General features: G+C 44.7%; 1 protein-coding gene across 3 annotated transcripts in view; it reads right to left on the bottom strand.

Annotated features, from left to right (window-relative positions):
• Positions 1-15,829, bottom strand: part of PLK1 (polo like kinase 1) — a 62,174-nt gene that overhangs the window by 26,124 nt on the left and 20,221 nt on the right. For 2 of the 3 annotated variants that reach the window (XM_080679817.1, XM_080679819.1), the window contains 2 exons: positions 13,875-13,977; positions 8,855-8,946 (listed from right to left, as the gene is read on the bottom strand). In XM_080679817.1, coding sequence (XP_080535943.1) covers positions 8,855-8,946; positions 13,875-13,977 — 195 coding nt within the window. Of the gene's footprint in view, positions 1-5,723; positions 6,893-8,854; positions 8,947-13,874; positions 13,978-15,829 lie in introns of those variants that run through there. The other variant, XM_080679820.1, reaches the window with a different exon arrangement.

Genomic DNA, 15,829 nt, shown 5'->3' with positions numbered 1-15,829 from the left:
CACTTGACCCCAGTTCCAGGCGAGCCCTTGGGGACCCACGCTCTTGTGGGGGGAGTCTGGACTCTCGGGCGGAGACTCGGGAGCTGGGGAAGGCAGAAGTCTGAAGGCGCGCGCGTGCCAGTGCGCACAAAGACTGCAGAGGTGGCCACAGGCTTTCCCTAGTGGAAGGGAGTCAGAGGCTCCTGACTGCACTGAGCCCCAGTTCTGACTGCAGTGAACCCCAGTTCCAGGCGAGCCCCTGGGGACCCACGCTCTTGTGGGGGGAGTCTGGACTCTCGGGCGAAGACTCAGGAGCCGGGGAAGGTAGAGGTCTGAAGGCGCGCACATGCGCGCAAGGGCAAGGCTGACAGGAAGCCAAGACTGAGACTCCACCCCATCCAAGCTGAGCACAGAGGCTATTGCAATTTGGCAAGTCTAATCCTATAAGGCTGTCTCCAGCACCGAACTTCTCCCAGCATAGACACAGCTGATCCTTACAGCCAACTGGCCCGGAGGTCAATTCTTCCCAGTGATACCAACAACAATAAAGACTTAATTACAACAAGGCTGTACACACAGTCCACAAAGGGGTGCACCAAGAGTGTCCACCTCAGGTTAACTGGGGAAGCAGACCCACTGGGCCATATTGGAAACCCAGCACACAAATCTACCTTACCAACTCAGGGAAGCAGTGAAAATGCGGCGTCAAAGAATCAGATCAGAAACGAAAGAAATGGAGGAAAACAAACAACTGGATATAGAATTCAAAACCACAGTTATAAGGCTTTTCAAGAATATCCTAGAAAAGGCTGATAAATATAACGAGACCCTCGAAGATATGAAAAAGGACCAACTAGAAATTAAACATACACTGACTGAAATAAAAAATATTATACAGAGACCCAGAAACAGAATAGAGGAACACAAGAATCAAGTCAAAGAATTGAAATACAAAGAAGCAAAAAACACTCAACCGAAAAAGCAAAAAGCAAAAAAAAAAAATCCAAAAAGTTGAAGGTAGTGTAAGAAGACTCTGGGACAACTTCAAGCGTACCAACATCAGAATTATGGGGGTACCAGAAGAAGACAGAGAGCAAGATACTGAAAACCTATTTGAAGAAATAATGACCGAAAACTTCCCCACCTGGTGAAAGAAATAGACTTACAAGTCCAGGAAGCACACAGAACCCCAAACAAAAGGAATCCAAAGAGGACCACACCAAGACACATCATAATTAAAATGCCAAGAGCAAAAGACAAAGAGAGAATATTAAAAGCAGCAAGAGAAAAACAGTTAGTTACCTACAAGGGAGCACCCATACGACTGTCAGCTGATTTCTCAACAGAAACTATGCAGGCCAGACGGGAGTGGCAAGAAATTTTCAATGTGATGAATAGCAAGAACCTACAACCAAGATTACTCTACCCAGCAAAGCTATCATTCAGAATTGAAGGGCAGCCGAAACCGGTTTGGCTCAGTGGATGGAGCGTCGGCCTGCGGACTGAAGGGTCCTGGGTTCGGTTCTGGTCAAGGGCATGTACCTTGGTTGCGGGCACATCCCCAGTGGGAGGTGTGCAGGAGGCAGCTGATCGATGTCTCTCTCTCATCGATGTTTCTAGCTCTCTATCCCTCTCCCTTCCTCTCTGTAAAATATCAATAAAATATATTTAAAAAAAAAAAAAGAATTGAAGGGCAGATAAAGAGCTTCACAGATAAGAAAAAGCTGAAGGAGTTCATCACCACCAAACCAGTATTTTTTTTTTTAATATATTTTATTGATTTTTTTTACAGAGAGGAAGGGAGAGGGATAGAGAGTTAGAAACATCGATGAGAGAGAAACATCGATCAGCTGCCTCCTGCACACCTCCCACTGGAGATGTGCCCGCAACCAAGGTACATGCCCTTGACCGGAATCGAACCCGGGACCCTTCAGTCCGCAGGCTGACGCTCTATCCACTGAGCCAAACCGGTTTCGGCCCAAACCAGTATTATATGAAATGCTGAAAGGTATTCTTAAAGAAGAGGAAGAAGAAAAAAGTAAAGAGAAAAATTATGAACAACAAATACATATCTATCAACAAGTGAACCTAAAAATCAAGTGAATTAAAAACCTGAGGAACAGAATAATCTGGTGAATATAATAGAATCAGGGGCATAGAAAGGGAGTGGACTGATAATTCTCAGGGGGAAAGGGTTATGGGGGTTCATGAAGAGACTGGACAAAAATCATACACCTATGGATGAGGACAGTGGGGGGGAGGTAAGGGCAGAAGGTGGGGTGGGAACTGGGTGGAGGGGAGCTATGGGGGGAAAAAGGAGAAACAATTGTAATAATCTGAATAAAGATTTATTAAAATAAAAATTTAAAAAAAAATAAAAATCAATGGAAAAATATCTTCAGTTGATATAACAAAACAAAAAACTACCATTTATTGAGTGCTTACCCTGAGTCAAAATCCTGCTTTATATATATGAATGCATTTAAATCCTCATCACAACCCTTATTCATCTTCCCTATTTTATAAACGAGAAATCTGAAATCTGAGGTTCCTCAAGAGAGACAACTTGCCCAAAAGTGCAGGACTAGGATTTGATCTGCTACCTCCAACACCCGTGTTCTTCACCACTGTGATGACCCTCAAGAAAGGACCCTCAGGCCTCCAACACAGACCTCTAGTTTGTTTCCTTGGTTCCCCCCATCCCACCCCCCGCCACTAAGCTGTAAGATCCTTATGGGCAGGGCCTGGCTCCATCTTATTTTCCACTGTATCCCCAGGACCTAGGGCAGTGCCTGGAAGTCAGCAGTGGCTCAGTAACAAATGAGTGATGTAGCATGATGTTGGGCCCCTCTTCCTTGCCCTAAAGGGCAGCAAGTGCATGTTCTACAAAGGCATCCCCCCTCCCTGGGGGCTCGAGAAGTGCTTCAGTGATCAGGGACTATGGGAGCTGGTCCAAGCTGGCAGCACATTTTGCTAACACCTGTTTTTTTGTTTGTTTTTTTTTAAATATATTTTATTGATTTTTTACAGAGAGGAAGGAAGAGGGATAGTCAGAAACATCGATGAGAGAGAAACATTGATCAGTTGCCTCTTGCACACCTCCTACTGGGGATGTGCCCGCAACCAAGTTACATGCCCTTGACCGGAATCGAACCTGGGACCCTTCAGTCCGCAGGCCGACGCTCTATCCACTGAGCCAAACCGGTTTTGGCACTAACACCTGTTTTGAAATGACCAGGCATCTGGACACATTGTTCCAACACTGCCAGTGCCGTTTCAGGGGATTGCAGCTCCACAGAAGCTATCCCAGATCAGCCAGCTAGATCTGACCACCCATGGCAATCATCCAGGTCTGTGAGATGCCAATCTGTCCTGGAGATTAGCTGAGGGCGAGTCAGAACATGGCTGGGGCTCCGTGTTCTGGATACCTGTGCGAAAAAAGGCCTCCCTAGCCAACACGATCTCTCCTTTATGCAAAGACACTCCCAAGGATGTGTAAATAGGAGCATGTTTGTCTGATTTATTTCAAGTCTGCCATGACCGAAATGGGTCGGAATGACTAAGAAAGGAACTGTGGCCTTAGGCTCTGAGTGAAGTGGCTCATGTAGAATGATTAATTTAGAAGCCACCACAGATCCCAACCAACCACAAGGGCCCCGTGCAGCCATGTGAAACAGAATCTGTCAACAGGAGGCTCACAAGTCAACCAGTCAACCTTGTTCCCTGCACCAGGGGTCCTGCAATGTGACTTATCTGGCCTGGGGGGAAGTTAGTGAGAAGGGGGATTCACATTCAAGTAATCACCCCATTAAGTATGTGCTGGATACTGCCACCTCAGGAGCTCATGGCTAGTGTGGATTCAGACAGTAACACAGGTACATAACTAGAATTCTACCTAGACCTTGACAAGGACCCCGCCATAGGTACTACAGGTCCATAAAGAAGCAGTTCCAAGCACAGGAGCATCTTCCAAAAGGCTCTTCATTGAATATTCTACTTTGCACAAGCTACATCCTCTCTGTGCCCCCTAATCTAGGCCCTCCCCTCCCAAGAACAAGAGTGCTAGATTGGGCAGGGGTACCGGTAGGCAGGGAGAAAGAGAAAGTGAAGACATCCAGAGAAAAGGAAAAGGCCTGACCTGGACATCTGATGGTTTTTCCTGTTGGCACCCATTCTTCCCTCTTCTGGTACTATCACCTCCCCCCCGCAATACCACCACCAGCCCCAACTCTCAGTCCACATGGGTATGTGCCCCAGGCCTGCCCAATCAGTGTATTCTATCTTCCTGGCCACAATGATTCCTTGAGGCTGGATACCTCCCTGTTTTGGACTAATGACAGCCAGGTCCAGGGGTTTTGTCAGGGAAGAGGAGCTCTTTCTATCAAAAATGAGCTATGGGGGTCACTCATGAAGCCTGAGGAGGAAGTCAATCCAAAGGAAAGCAGCATAGAGAGCTGAAGAGAGACAGGTCCCTGACGATTCTGTTGTGAGTTCTAGGATCCAGTCTGACACCCAATCTAATTCTGACCTTATAAGCAAATGAGCCATTAATTCCCCCTGTCCTAAGCCAACTGGAAAGAGTCCCAACCAAGAGCTCTCCCATCTGCCCGCTCTACTGGGAATATTCAGAAGACAAAGATACTTTCTTCTCTGGGATGGTGAAGGTAATTGTCTGATGACAGGTTGTCCCTGGGGAAGCACCTCCATGGAGACAGAGTCCAGCTGGCCTTTCCCAGTACACACACTTGTAACCATTAACACACTTTCAAACAGTACCAGTCCATGCAGACTGGTTTTGCAGTAGTTGGTGTTTTGGTCTTCTCAGCACCTTGTTTTGTTAGTGGGCTATGCTATTTCTCCACCATGAAGGGATGAAGGAAAGGTCATGACCCAGATCAGATTTATTATAGTGCTGTACACCCTTGGCCACAGGGAATGATCAAAGAGGGCGTGGGACTCACAACAAATCACTGAGAATCTTTCTCTTAGATTTTCCGAATTAGAACAGGAGGAAAGAAACCTTTATTTCAGGGTCATCAAGCTGGGAGGATGTCAATCTGGAGATGTCAGCTGCCACCTGCCCCAGTGCATGAAGAAAGCCCACTTGCAGTCAGAGAAAAGGAAGCCAAGACACAGCTGGGAGAGCTTGCTTTGTCTCCCAATGATCTCACTGTTTGCTGCCCAGCTGGAGACTAAATTTACAATCGCCCTTATTGCTAAATGTTGCCATGTGACAAGACAGTACAAACTTGGGGGCCTGGTGACATGGAAGAGCCCAGCCACCGACCTATCCTGGATCACCTGCCTATCCCTGCACTGTTAGGTGACAGAGAAATGACCTTCTAGCTTGTTTGAGCCACTGTATTTTGATGATCTGTTACAGCAGCCCCATCTGTACCTTTATTAATGTGAAGATGAAAAAGATATAAAAACAAACGGTCCTGATGGGGCTTAAATCTCAGAATACCACTGTCCCTTCAATAATGATGTTATTACTTCCTTCTAAGTGCCAGGAACTCTCCTTAATTTTTACATACAATGCCTCATTTCATCTGTACCAACCCTATAGGGTGCCACTGGAATTCCCATTGTACAGCTCAGGACAGAGACTAACTTGCCCAAGGTTCATATCTCATTGCCTCCCAAGCAAGTTTTTTCCACGATTTGTTGTGTAAGCCAATAAAATACCTTTTTTTGCTTTAACTGGTTCAAGCTAGATTTGTCACTTGTAACCAAGTGGTTTTAAATTGGATTTTTATTTCAACTAGTTTGTACATTCCTGGAGTGCCAACCGTATGGTACAGAATTTTCAGACACTATTAATGACTAAAAGCAAGATAATTCTCCTAAGACACCTGCTTGCATTTAACTACTCAGACCACAGGTGTAGCTACAAGACAGCAGGGCACAATGCAAGGAGATTATCTTCTCAGAAGAGACACTAGGCTTCTTGCCTGTGGCAGACATCGTTAGATGGTTCACCCCAAACCCATTCCCAATCCCCTTCTCTTGCCTGCCTGAAAAACCAAAATACTCGTTTTCTCAGCTTTCTGTACAGCCAGATGGCACATTCTGGGACAATGAAAAGGGAAGGATTCCAGCAGAGTAACTAAAAGTATGGACTATAGAGACAGAATGCCTAGGTTCACTGTTGCATGAGCTGTATAAATTTGGGCACTTGACTTAACCTCTGTTCCTTGGGGAGAAAAAGTGCACCGACCCCATGGTGGCTGTGGAGATTAGATGAATTAACAAATGTAAAAGAACTCATTAGAGTACCTGGTATGTGGTAAACACTCTGTGTTAGCAATTGCTATTTTAATCACCAGTGTGTGCCAATATGGAGCAATTTCTAAAGTAGATTGTTGATTCAAAGCAGTGAGGTGCAGAACAGCTCAGCTCATGTGTGATCACACTTGTATGATCATGGAGGGGCCGGTGTGTGCACATATTCTAGTACACACCTGCTTGTGCATATACAGGCTGCCTCTGCCAGGAGAGACCAGAACCTGCCCAGAGTGGTGGCCTCTGGGATTCTGGAGTGAGAAGACTTACTTCATTACATGGCCCTTCTTTCCTAACTGGGTTGGACTTCTGGAATCATATACTTAAGTTAAAGATTTTTAAATTGTTTTTGTTTTAAGAAACTCAACCCCCTTCCCACTTTCTCTTAGTTTGCATTGTTCCCCAACAAAATGGGCAGTCAAAAAATTATGGCAATTATATTTCAACTAGAGGCCCAGCGCGTGAAATCGCGCAAGACCCAGACCCACCCCGCATGAGCCCTGCCTCGCTGCGCAAGCTGCGAGTCCCGGCCCGCGAGAAGTGCTCCATGCACCTCCTGGTGAACGGTTGTTTGGTCATTCCGCCATTACAGTGTCACGACCATAGGCCTTTTATGATATAGATAAAGCTGGAAAAAATTACAAAAGAAAATGGACAGTTAGTTGCATCAAGTGGTAAGCTATCCAAACACAGGTGGGATGGAAATCTGTTGGGACATGCCCTGGAAGATTTCTCTAGTGAGCAACAAGTTATATTCTGCCAAGTCTAAGATGCACCTTGTTTGTGGCACAAAAGGAGAAGGGAGCTGGAGGAGAGACCAGGGTATGATAAAAACATGTGCAATTATCACAGGCAGCTGGTACACACAGGAGGCACAGCAGGTGTGTTCCAAGGGCAAGCTTGTCCCTTCTGAAGAGCCTGGGCTCTAGAGCCAGACAGACAGTGCTGTGGCTCCTGGGTCAGCTACTCCTTGTATTGGACCAAGTTACCTAATAGTCTCATCTGTAAAGTGAGAATAATATCCACTTTACAAGGTCGTAAAGTGCTCGAAGAATAGAGGTAGCCATCGCTGGAGGGCAAGAGTGATCACCTTCAAATGAGTTGTTTGTTTGTCAATCTTTTAATGTACAAACATAAAAAAAAAGACAAAGCAGAAAGCAGTTTTACATTGAATGAGTAAAGATAATTACATACAGCTGCCAACCCCACAGCTGGATATTGAATCCCTACAGCTCCTGCTAGATCTTAACTCCAAGGCTGAACTGTCCCACCCTCCTCACAGAAGAATCAGAGCATTAAGCAAGGCCAACATCCCCCAGCCTTCTCTTCTAACCTTCCTTCTAAACCAAGAGGTCAGAGCAGAACTAGGGAGGGTTGCACTATTACCCAGAAGACAGTAAGAATGGCACTGGCGACTTCCCTGACTGCTCAGGACTCTGCCACAGAGTGACTTAAGAGGCCCCTGTATATACAGATATTTTGGTCTGAATTGTAAGGTTTACAGCAAATACAGGGTGGGTCAAATAGTTCTAGGCCAGGGAATAACTGTCACAAATGTCATGTCTTCAGTGAAATAAGACATACTGCTGCCCCCAAATACCCTGAGGCAAGGAGTGGCTGCCTGACCAGTCCATCCACATGGGAGACTCAAATCTGGGACTTCGTAAAAATCAAATCTGGGTACTGAGGGTCCTCCTTCTAGTGAAAGCCAATGGCCCTACCATAGAATGCTACAAAGTCTTTTCTTAGTCACCCTTGGTTAAAATGACAGTTCAGGCCCTAGCCGCTTTGGCTCAGTGGATAGAGCATTGGCCTGTGGACTGAAGGGTCCCGGGTTAGATTCCAGTCAAGGGCACATGCCCGGTTGCAGGCTCGATCCCCAGTGGGGGGCGTGCAGGAGGCAGCTGATCAATGATTATTTCCCATCATTGATGTTTCTCTCTCTCCCTCTCCCTTCCTATTTGAAATCAATTTAAAAAAATTTTTTTAAATGACAGTTCAGGTAATTTGGGAAAGAGAGAAATATTAACCACCCTTCCTTTCATGTTTCAGTAGCCAACAGGAATCCAGGTCCTGAAAAGCCACAAACACTTTTTCTTCATGATTATGAGCAATTGCAGCAACTGGCCACATGTGTTATTGACAGGAAAGCTGAGAGCGACCCATGTGAGTGGGTCTCACAGTGGGGAATTCATGGCCACAAGCAGCACACTGGCTTCATTGACTGCCATACTGGACCTGCAGCCTGTCTCAGCAGCACCCAGCCATCCACAGGACCAAGAGTGGGAGTGCTACGAACAGATGCTTCTGTGTCCCACAGATAACGGTATGAAGTGACTGTTAATAGGTACGGTTTAAGCAGAGCTTTTGGAGACAAGGCCTCCAGATGGTCTATTATTAAAGTCTTAAGAGCTCAGAGCCGAGGATGATTGAGAAATTCAGAAGAATTAAACAAAAAACCCAACAACAAAAAAGGATGGGTAGAAGGTGTCAAAGACTAAGAGCTCACTGTAGATGCTGACTGGCACTTTGTCCCTAAGTTCATCTTAGAGCTCAAGCGAATTCAACACATGAGACAGAGACATTAGACCTGAGTCAAGGGCAAAAACTTCTGGTAGTAGCTCTTGGTGACATCGATCATCAGCTCCTGGGTACATTCGGGAAGCTCCCCCGAGAAGAGTCCTGGGGAAAGAAAGACCTGGTCAAGCATGGGGAGCCAGGGAAGCCTGCAGCAGAGTCCCATTTAAATCCCTAGAGAGCCTTTTCTTTAGTCGAAATACTAGGTTTTCCATCTTTGGTACTAACAGAATACTTCCACTGACCACCAGACAATAAGAATGTTTATGTGTGGGGAAATAAATAATACTGCTCTCAAAATGGAGAAATCTATTCCAAGTAAAAGATCTTAGCAAATTATTGCATGATCTGAAGTTAAGGCAACTCTGACTACATCAGGGGTTGTTCCAGACAAGGACTGGTCCATCGCTTGGATTCTGGTGTGATACCTCCTGGGCAAGTCAGGGTGCACATTCTCGAGGTAAGAAACTGCCCTGCTATTCATACAATGGAATGAATCCAACATGCACCAGACAAAATATGGGTCAGAGTAGGACAGAAATGTGCTATATACAGGGAAAGAAAAGATGGGCCTCAGATTGGAGGATATGCAGGAGAGAGGCACTCTCCTACTCTATGGGTGGAAGTGTAAACTCATATGGCCATTTGAGGAGTAATTTAGGAATAGCTAGCAAAACTTGTAGAAGTTCATATCCTGTGATCTGACAATCCAACTTCAAGTATTTTTTACACAGATAATCTTGACCAATTGCACAAGATATATAAAAGCATCAATGCAGCAGTTTCTAATCATGAAAACCCAGGTACTATACAACTTCTAATAACACCTTATACAGGGCACAGACTAATTATGCTGTGGTACATTTATGCATTCAAAGGAATGAGGTGTGCCCTGGACAGTGTGGCTCAGTTGGTTGGGAGTTGTCCTATGCACTGAAAGGTTGTGGTTCAATTTCCAGTCAGGGCACATGCCTGGGTTGTGGGCTCCATCCCCGGTGGGGGACATGCAGGAGGCAGCCTATCCATGGTTCCCTTTCTCCCTCTCCCTCTAAAAGTCAATTTAAAAAAATTAAAAAAAAAAAAAGGAATGAGGTGAATCTCTACATACTGACAAGAAAAAAAAAGTCCAAGATTGCAGAAACCGGTTTGGCTCAGTGGATAGAGCGTCGGCCTGCGGACTGAAAGGTCCCGGGTTCGATTCCGGTCAAGGGCATGTACCTTGGTTACAGGCACATCCCCAGTGGGAGATGTGCAGGAGGCAGCTGATCGATGTTTCTCTCTCTCATCGATGTTTCTAGCTCTCTATCCCTCTCCCTTCCTCTCCGTAAAATATCAATAAAATATATTAAAAAAAAAAAAAAAGTCCAAGATGTACTGTTAAGAAAGCAACTTTCCACACATAATAGAGTATGATTTTGTTTATATACGCATAAAGTTTCATATATTCATATTATATACCCATATACCTATACACTCATATACATACAAACACATACATATGCACTTTATATATATATATATATACACACACAGTGAGAGAAAATAACAGGTAGAAAAAGTGGTCTAAAAAAAATAACACAATTTGGGGGGGGAGGTGACAATTGATAATTCAGGCACCTTTTACAAATAAGCAGCCCATGTTAGATTTGAAAATACGTTTGGTCTGCACAGTATTTAATATTTCTTAAAAATTAGTAGCCAAGCCCTAGCCGGTTTGGCTCGGATAGGGCATCGACCTGTGGACTAAAGGATCCCAGGTTCGATTCCGTTCAAGGGCACATGTCCAGGTTTCGGGCTTGATCCCGAGTGGGAAGAGTGCAAGAGGCAGCCAATCAATGATTCTCTCTCATCATTGATGTTTGTATCTCTCTCTCCCTCTTCCTTCCTCTCTGAAATTAATAAAAATATATTTTTTAAAAATTAGTAGCCAACATTTAATAAATCAGAGATATTACATAAACATTCAGATTTTTAGCTCCTCGTGATATTTAAGATCTCATAATCTCTTTCTCCCCCTCCCTCCCTTCATCTCTCAATCTTTAAAAAAAAAGTGCACTACGCCCTAACCGGTTTGGCTCAGTGGATAGAGCATTGGTCTTCAGACTGAAAGGTCCCAGGTTCGATTCCAGTCAAGGGCATGTACCTTGGTTGCAGGCATATCCCCAGTAGGGGGTGTGCAGGAGGCAGCTGATCAATGTTTCTCTCTCATCAATGTTTCTAACTCTCAATCCCTCTTCCTTCCTCTCTGTAAAAAAATTTTTAAAAAAGTGCATTGCTAGACAAATCTCTTAATCTCTTTTAACTTATTAAAGGTCGTTAGAACCAACTTATGGCTGACAGCAGAAGTCAGGGAAGCACTGCTAAATATTTCAAATCCAAAGAAACAGTGTTTGGTGCTTCTGATGAAGGATCCAAGCTGCCTGGGACCTTTAGTGGTCATTGTATAAACGAGGAAACTGAGGCCTAGAGAGGGTGGGTTGTTCAAGGTGTGAGAGCTTGTTAGTGAGGAAGCCTTGATGCGCACTTTGAGCCCTTATTTAGAGTTTAGTACAGTCCCATGTTCATTTTATGTAGTTTCACAACAAATGCTAACCATCTAAATGCTTCTGTTGGCTATCTCCATCTATACTAATAAAAGGGTAATATGCTAATTAGACCGGGAGACCTTCCGAACGTCCTTCCAGACAAAGCCATGGTGGTGGGGCCGAGGCAGAGGCGGTTAGGGGTGAGCAGGCTGGCAGGGGAGGCAGTTGGGGGTGAGCAGGCCGGAGGCACAGTGGTTAGGGGCAATCAGGCAGGTAGGCAGGTGAGCAGCTAGGAGCCAGTGGTCCCAGATTGTGAGTCAGACATCCCCTGAGGGGTCCCAGATTAGAGAGGATGCACCCCCCTCCCCCTGCACGAAACTTGTGCACCAGGCCACTAGTCTTTAATAAGAGGCACAGGGTTTCAGGAAAACTGGCATTTGTGTTCATAACCAGCTATGATGGGCTATTACACTTGACCTTAGCCAAAAGGCCAAGCAGCGATAATGATGGGGTATTACTTCAATCATTTGCATAATCTGCCTGGCCTGGGGCCTCTGAGTTTTTGGCCCCTGACCCAGATTCTTTCTGTATGATTTGCCTTTTAATTTGTTCCATGACTCAGATTCATGGTGTGGAGCCCTCCCTGACTTCTGCCTAAGTTGGTCTAAGGACCTTCAATAAGTTAAAAGACATTAGGAGATTTCTCTAGCAATGTACTTCCTTTTTTTCTTTTTTAAGAGAGAGCAAGGGAAGGAGACAGGGGGTGAGGGAGAGAGGAGAGGGGAGGGGAGAGGGGAGGGAGGGGAGGGGAGGGGAGAGGGGAGGGAGGGGAGGGGAGGGGAGGGGAGGGGAGGGGAGGGGAGGGGAGGGGAGGGGAGGGGAGGGGAGGGGAGGGATAAAATATCAATGAGAGAGATGAAACACTAATCAGTGCCTCCTGTATGCGCACAGAATGGAGATTGAATCCACAACCTAGGTATGTGCCCTGACTGGGAATTAAACCCACAGCCTTTTGGTGTAGGGGACAACACTCCAACCAACTGAGCCACCCAGCCAGAGCACAATGCACTTCTCACCTCAAATGAGATGTTTATCTGACAATCTGACCTAGCACTGGCTGAGAACAATTAGGCTTTTTCTCAGTGGAACTCCACATGAGGAGAATTACTAAAGATGTCTCTTCTTCCTCTGCAAGAGCAGAGATGCATGAAATAACAGAATGGCCAATTTCCACCCCAAAGAATCTGGGTGGACGATGTTATCCATCTTTGAAACTCATATTCAGTTATCTGAGTAATGAGACTATTTAAACTGGAAAAACAATTAAGCCACACAGTAGCAGATATCCACCTATGAATTCGTGATGTGCCTATGTATACATCACAGAATTTCAATCATGTAAACATGCATACTAAGAAATAACTGTCTTCCTGGCCGGTTTGGCTCTGTGGATAGAGTGTCAGCCTGCAGACTGAAGGGTCCCGGGTTCAATTCTGTCACGTACATGCCTGGATTTCAGGCTCAACCCCCAGTGGGGGGCGTGCTGGAGGCAGCCAATCAATGATTCTCTCTCATCATTGATGTTTCTATCTTTCCCTCTTCTTTCCTCTCTGAAATAAATAAATAAATAAGTATATATATATATATATATGTGTGTGTGTGTATATATATATATATACATATATATATATATATATATATATATATATATATTATATATATTTGAAAAAAAAAGAAATGATGCTTAGGGTGGGGGAAATATGAGGATCCATGTTCCTTTGATTTCAGTGTTTTCCAAGCTTTCTAGGATAAGCATGTATTGCTTGTTTCCTCACATGCTGTGTAATCAGGAACTCTTAGCTCAAGAGGGGTTTTACCTAAGAGCATTCTGTCAGCCAAGGTTGAGAGGTGATAATTTACTTCTCTCAGCTGTCCTAGAGTTGTCACTGGTATTAGACCATGCTGTATGTTAACTTTTCAATTTGGACATTCCTGGGCAGGGCAGGAAGTATAAGTTCAAATCACCAACCAATGTGCGCATAGGCCGTAGTTGTAATTCTCTGGAGAGACTTCCTTTTCCCATCTAGTCGCCCACGCCAAGAGAGACATGCCTCTCTCTGCTCTTCCTGTGCTGGTGGCAGATGTGTTCTACATCAGCTTTTGTTGAGGGACACCCTCTAAGAGGCCCTCTGCCATGTATGGATGCAAGGCTCTCTCTCTTCCCCACACAGTATCACACCGTCAACCACTCCTTTCTGAAGACAGCGTCAACTGAAGTGTGCTCCCAGTGTCCACTTCATTTCCTCTTTACTTCTGACCCGTGAGAATGTCTTATCCAACTATGCATTTAAAAGGATACCTGTCATATTGTAAGCAGCATTCTCACGTACTTTGTAGCAGAAGAATTTTTAAGTCAGCTAGACTAACATACTATCAGAGACAGAAATTGCCTGCATTGCTTTTGTGAAGGAAAATAAACGAGTTTTCATAATCAGTACTGATGGTTACCTGGGCAGCCTGAGAAGACAGTGAATGGTGGGACCACCGTTTCTGGAGGTAGTACTGTGTTGTCAAGAATTTTGCAGCAGTCTTTCAACACACACCGGCGCCCCTGAAATGACATTATTAACAGGAAATAGATCAGGAAATAAGAATAAACATGGATGGCTATTTTATATTTTCTTCATCTATGATATCTTACAATAGCCAGGGATAGTGACAAGAGGCTTGGCCACAATTCCCTGCTTCAGATGGTACCTGACAAGCAGGAGGAGGTAGGAATATGAGTGCGAGTGTGCGGTGAGTGTGTGTGTGTGGGGTGCACATTTCAAATGGAGATTATATGCTGGGGACAGTCCAGGTTATCTTAAGCATTACAGACTATATGACATTCAGTCTTCTAAGGGTTCTGTTTAATTTTCTTTTCTTTTTTTAATTTAGTGGACATATGTTTTGCTTGCTCAACATCTGTTCCCCTTTCCTCTGGTAACAGAACCTGTATTTCTGTTGGGAACTACACCTATGCCCAGCTCAGCCCATGTGCTTCCATTTCCACCCCACACTCTAAACGCCAAGCTGGCCACAGAGACTAGTCTAGAGCAGTGGTTGCCAAACTTTCGGACCTCACGGACCACCATTGGTCCACGGACCACCAGTTGGCAACCGCTGGTCTACAGAATTGGCATGTGAGCCAAAAACCAGTCTGATGAATCTCAACATCAGGGATTCTGCTGGGACCACTGGGGAAAAAAGCTCTTCTCAACGAAGTTTCTAAAGGATGGGATAGAAACAGGAGCGCTGTCTTGTTTCCATGAGGAAAGACCCTGCCTGAGAAGCTCGCACAGAAAAACAGAAAGGAAAAGGAGGCTGATTTTCTCTTCTTCATTTGAAGCCCTAGAGCCACTTATGCAGGAAATTAGAATCCACTTCTACACTAATGATTTGTATTAGTCCATTCATCTGTTTGAAGGTGTAGACTGAGCCTTATGTCTGACTTTATCCACTGCCACCAATTTTCCACTGCCATCACCCATTGCATTCTGAGGGTAAGAGAGGACGTCTGGGAGAGCCATCTGTTCCATGGGTTCAGGGTAAGGAGAGGCTCTGAAAACAGTTCAGAGGTGCGCCTCAGGCTACTTGCTGTAAGTTTTGTTCTGTACCAACTTACGTTTACATCACCAGGGCCTGTAATTCACTGTGTGAATTACCAAAGAATTTTACCAAAGAATATGAAAGATACTTTTATTTGGTTGTGACCAAATTTTTCCCATTATTAAATACCCAAATATACCCAAATTGGATGCATTTCCAGGAATTAAAAGATAAATTAACAGATATATTGTCAAATGAATTTTTTACCTCTAAAGCACTTATATTTCTAAGGTCCAAATTTCTTAAGTGTCTACTAATTATCTCTCGCTGGGTGGACAATAGCTTTGGCAATACTTGGCAACATCTTTAAGCTCAGAAGCAAGTCATTACTGCAGCTATTCATCCTCCTTGTAAAGTTCTCTTCCATGAATTCCCTGATATTGGCAATTTCAAAAATCCAGCTGGTGACCAGCTCCCTCATAATTTTCAAATGACTCAAAGATGGTATCTTAGCTCCTAATAATTCAGACTAAGCACATGGAGCCCTGAATGACAGGAAAGAGAACGTGCTATGTAAGGCACGATACATTCACATTCAGAGATCTGTGCACAGTGGGCCCTGACAAAGAGGAACAAGGGCCCTGGCTGGTTTGGCTCAGTGGATAGAGCGTCGGCCTGTGGACTAAAGTGTTCTGGGTTCGATTCTGATTAAGGGCACAAGTGTGGGTGTGGGCTTGACCTCCAGTAAAGGGGCGTTCAGGAGGCAGCCGATCAATGATTCTCTCTCATCATTGATGTTTCTATCTCTCCCTCTCTCTTCCTCTCTGAAATCAATAATATATATATATATATATATATATATATATATATAT

Source organism: Plecotus auritus (genome assembly GCF_963455305.1).
Source record: "Plecotus auritus genome assembly, chromosome: 7".
NCBI lineage: Eukaryota > Metazoa > Chordata > Mammalia > Chiroptera > Vespertilionidae > Plecotus > Plecotus auritus.
Note: the sequence above shows the minus strand (reverse complement) of the source record. Positions and strands in the feature narration are given on the sequence as shown.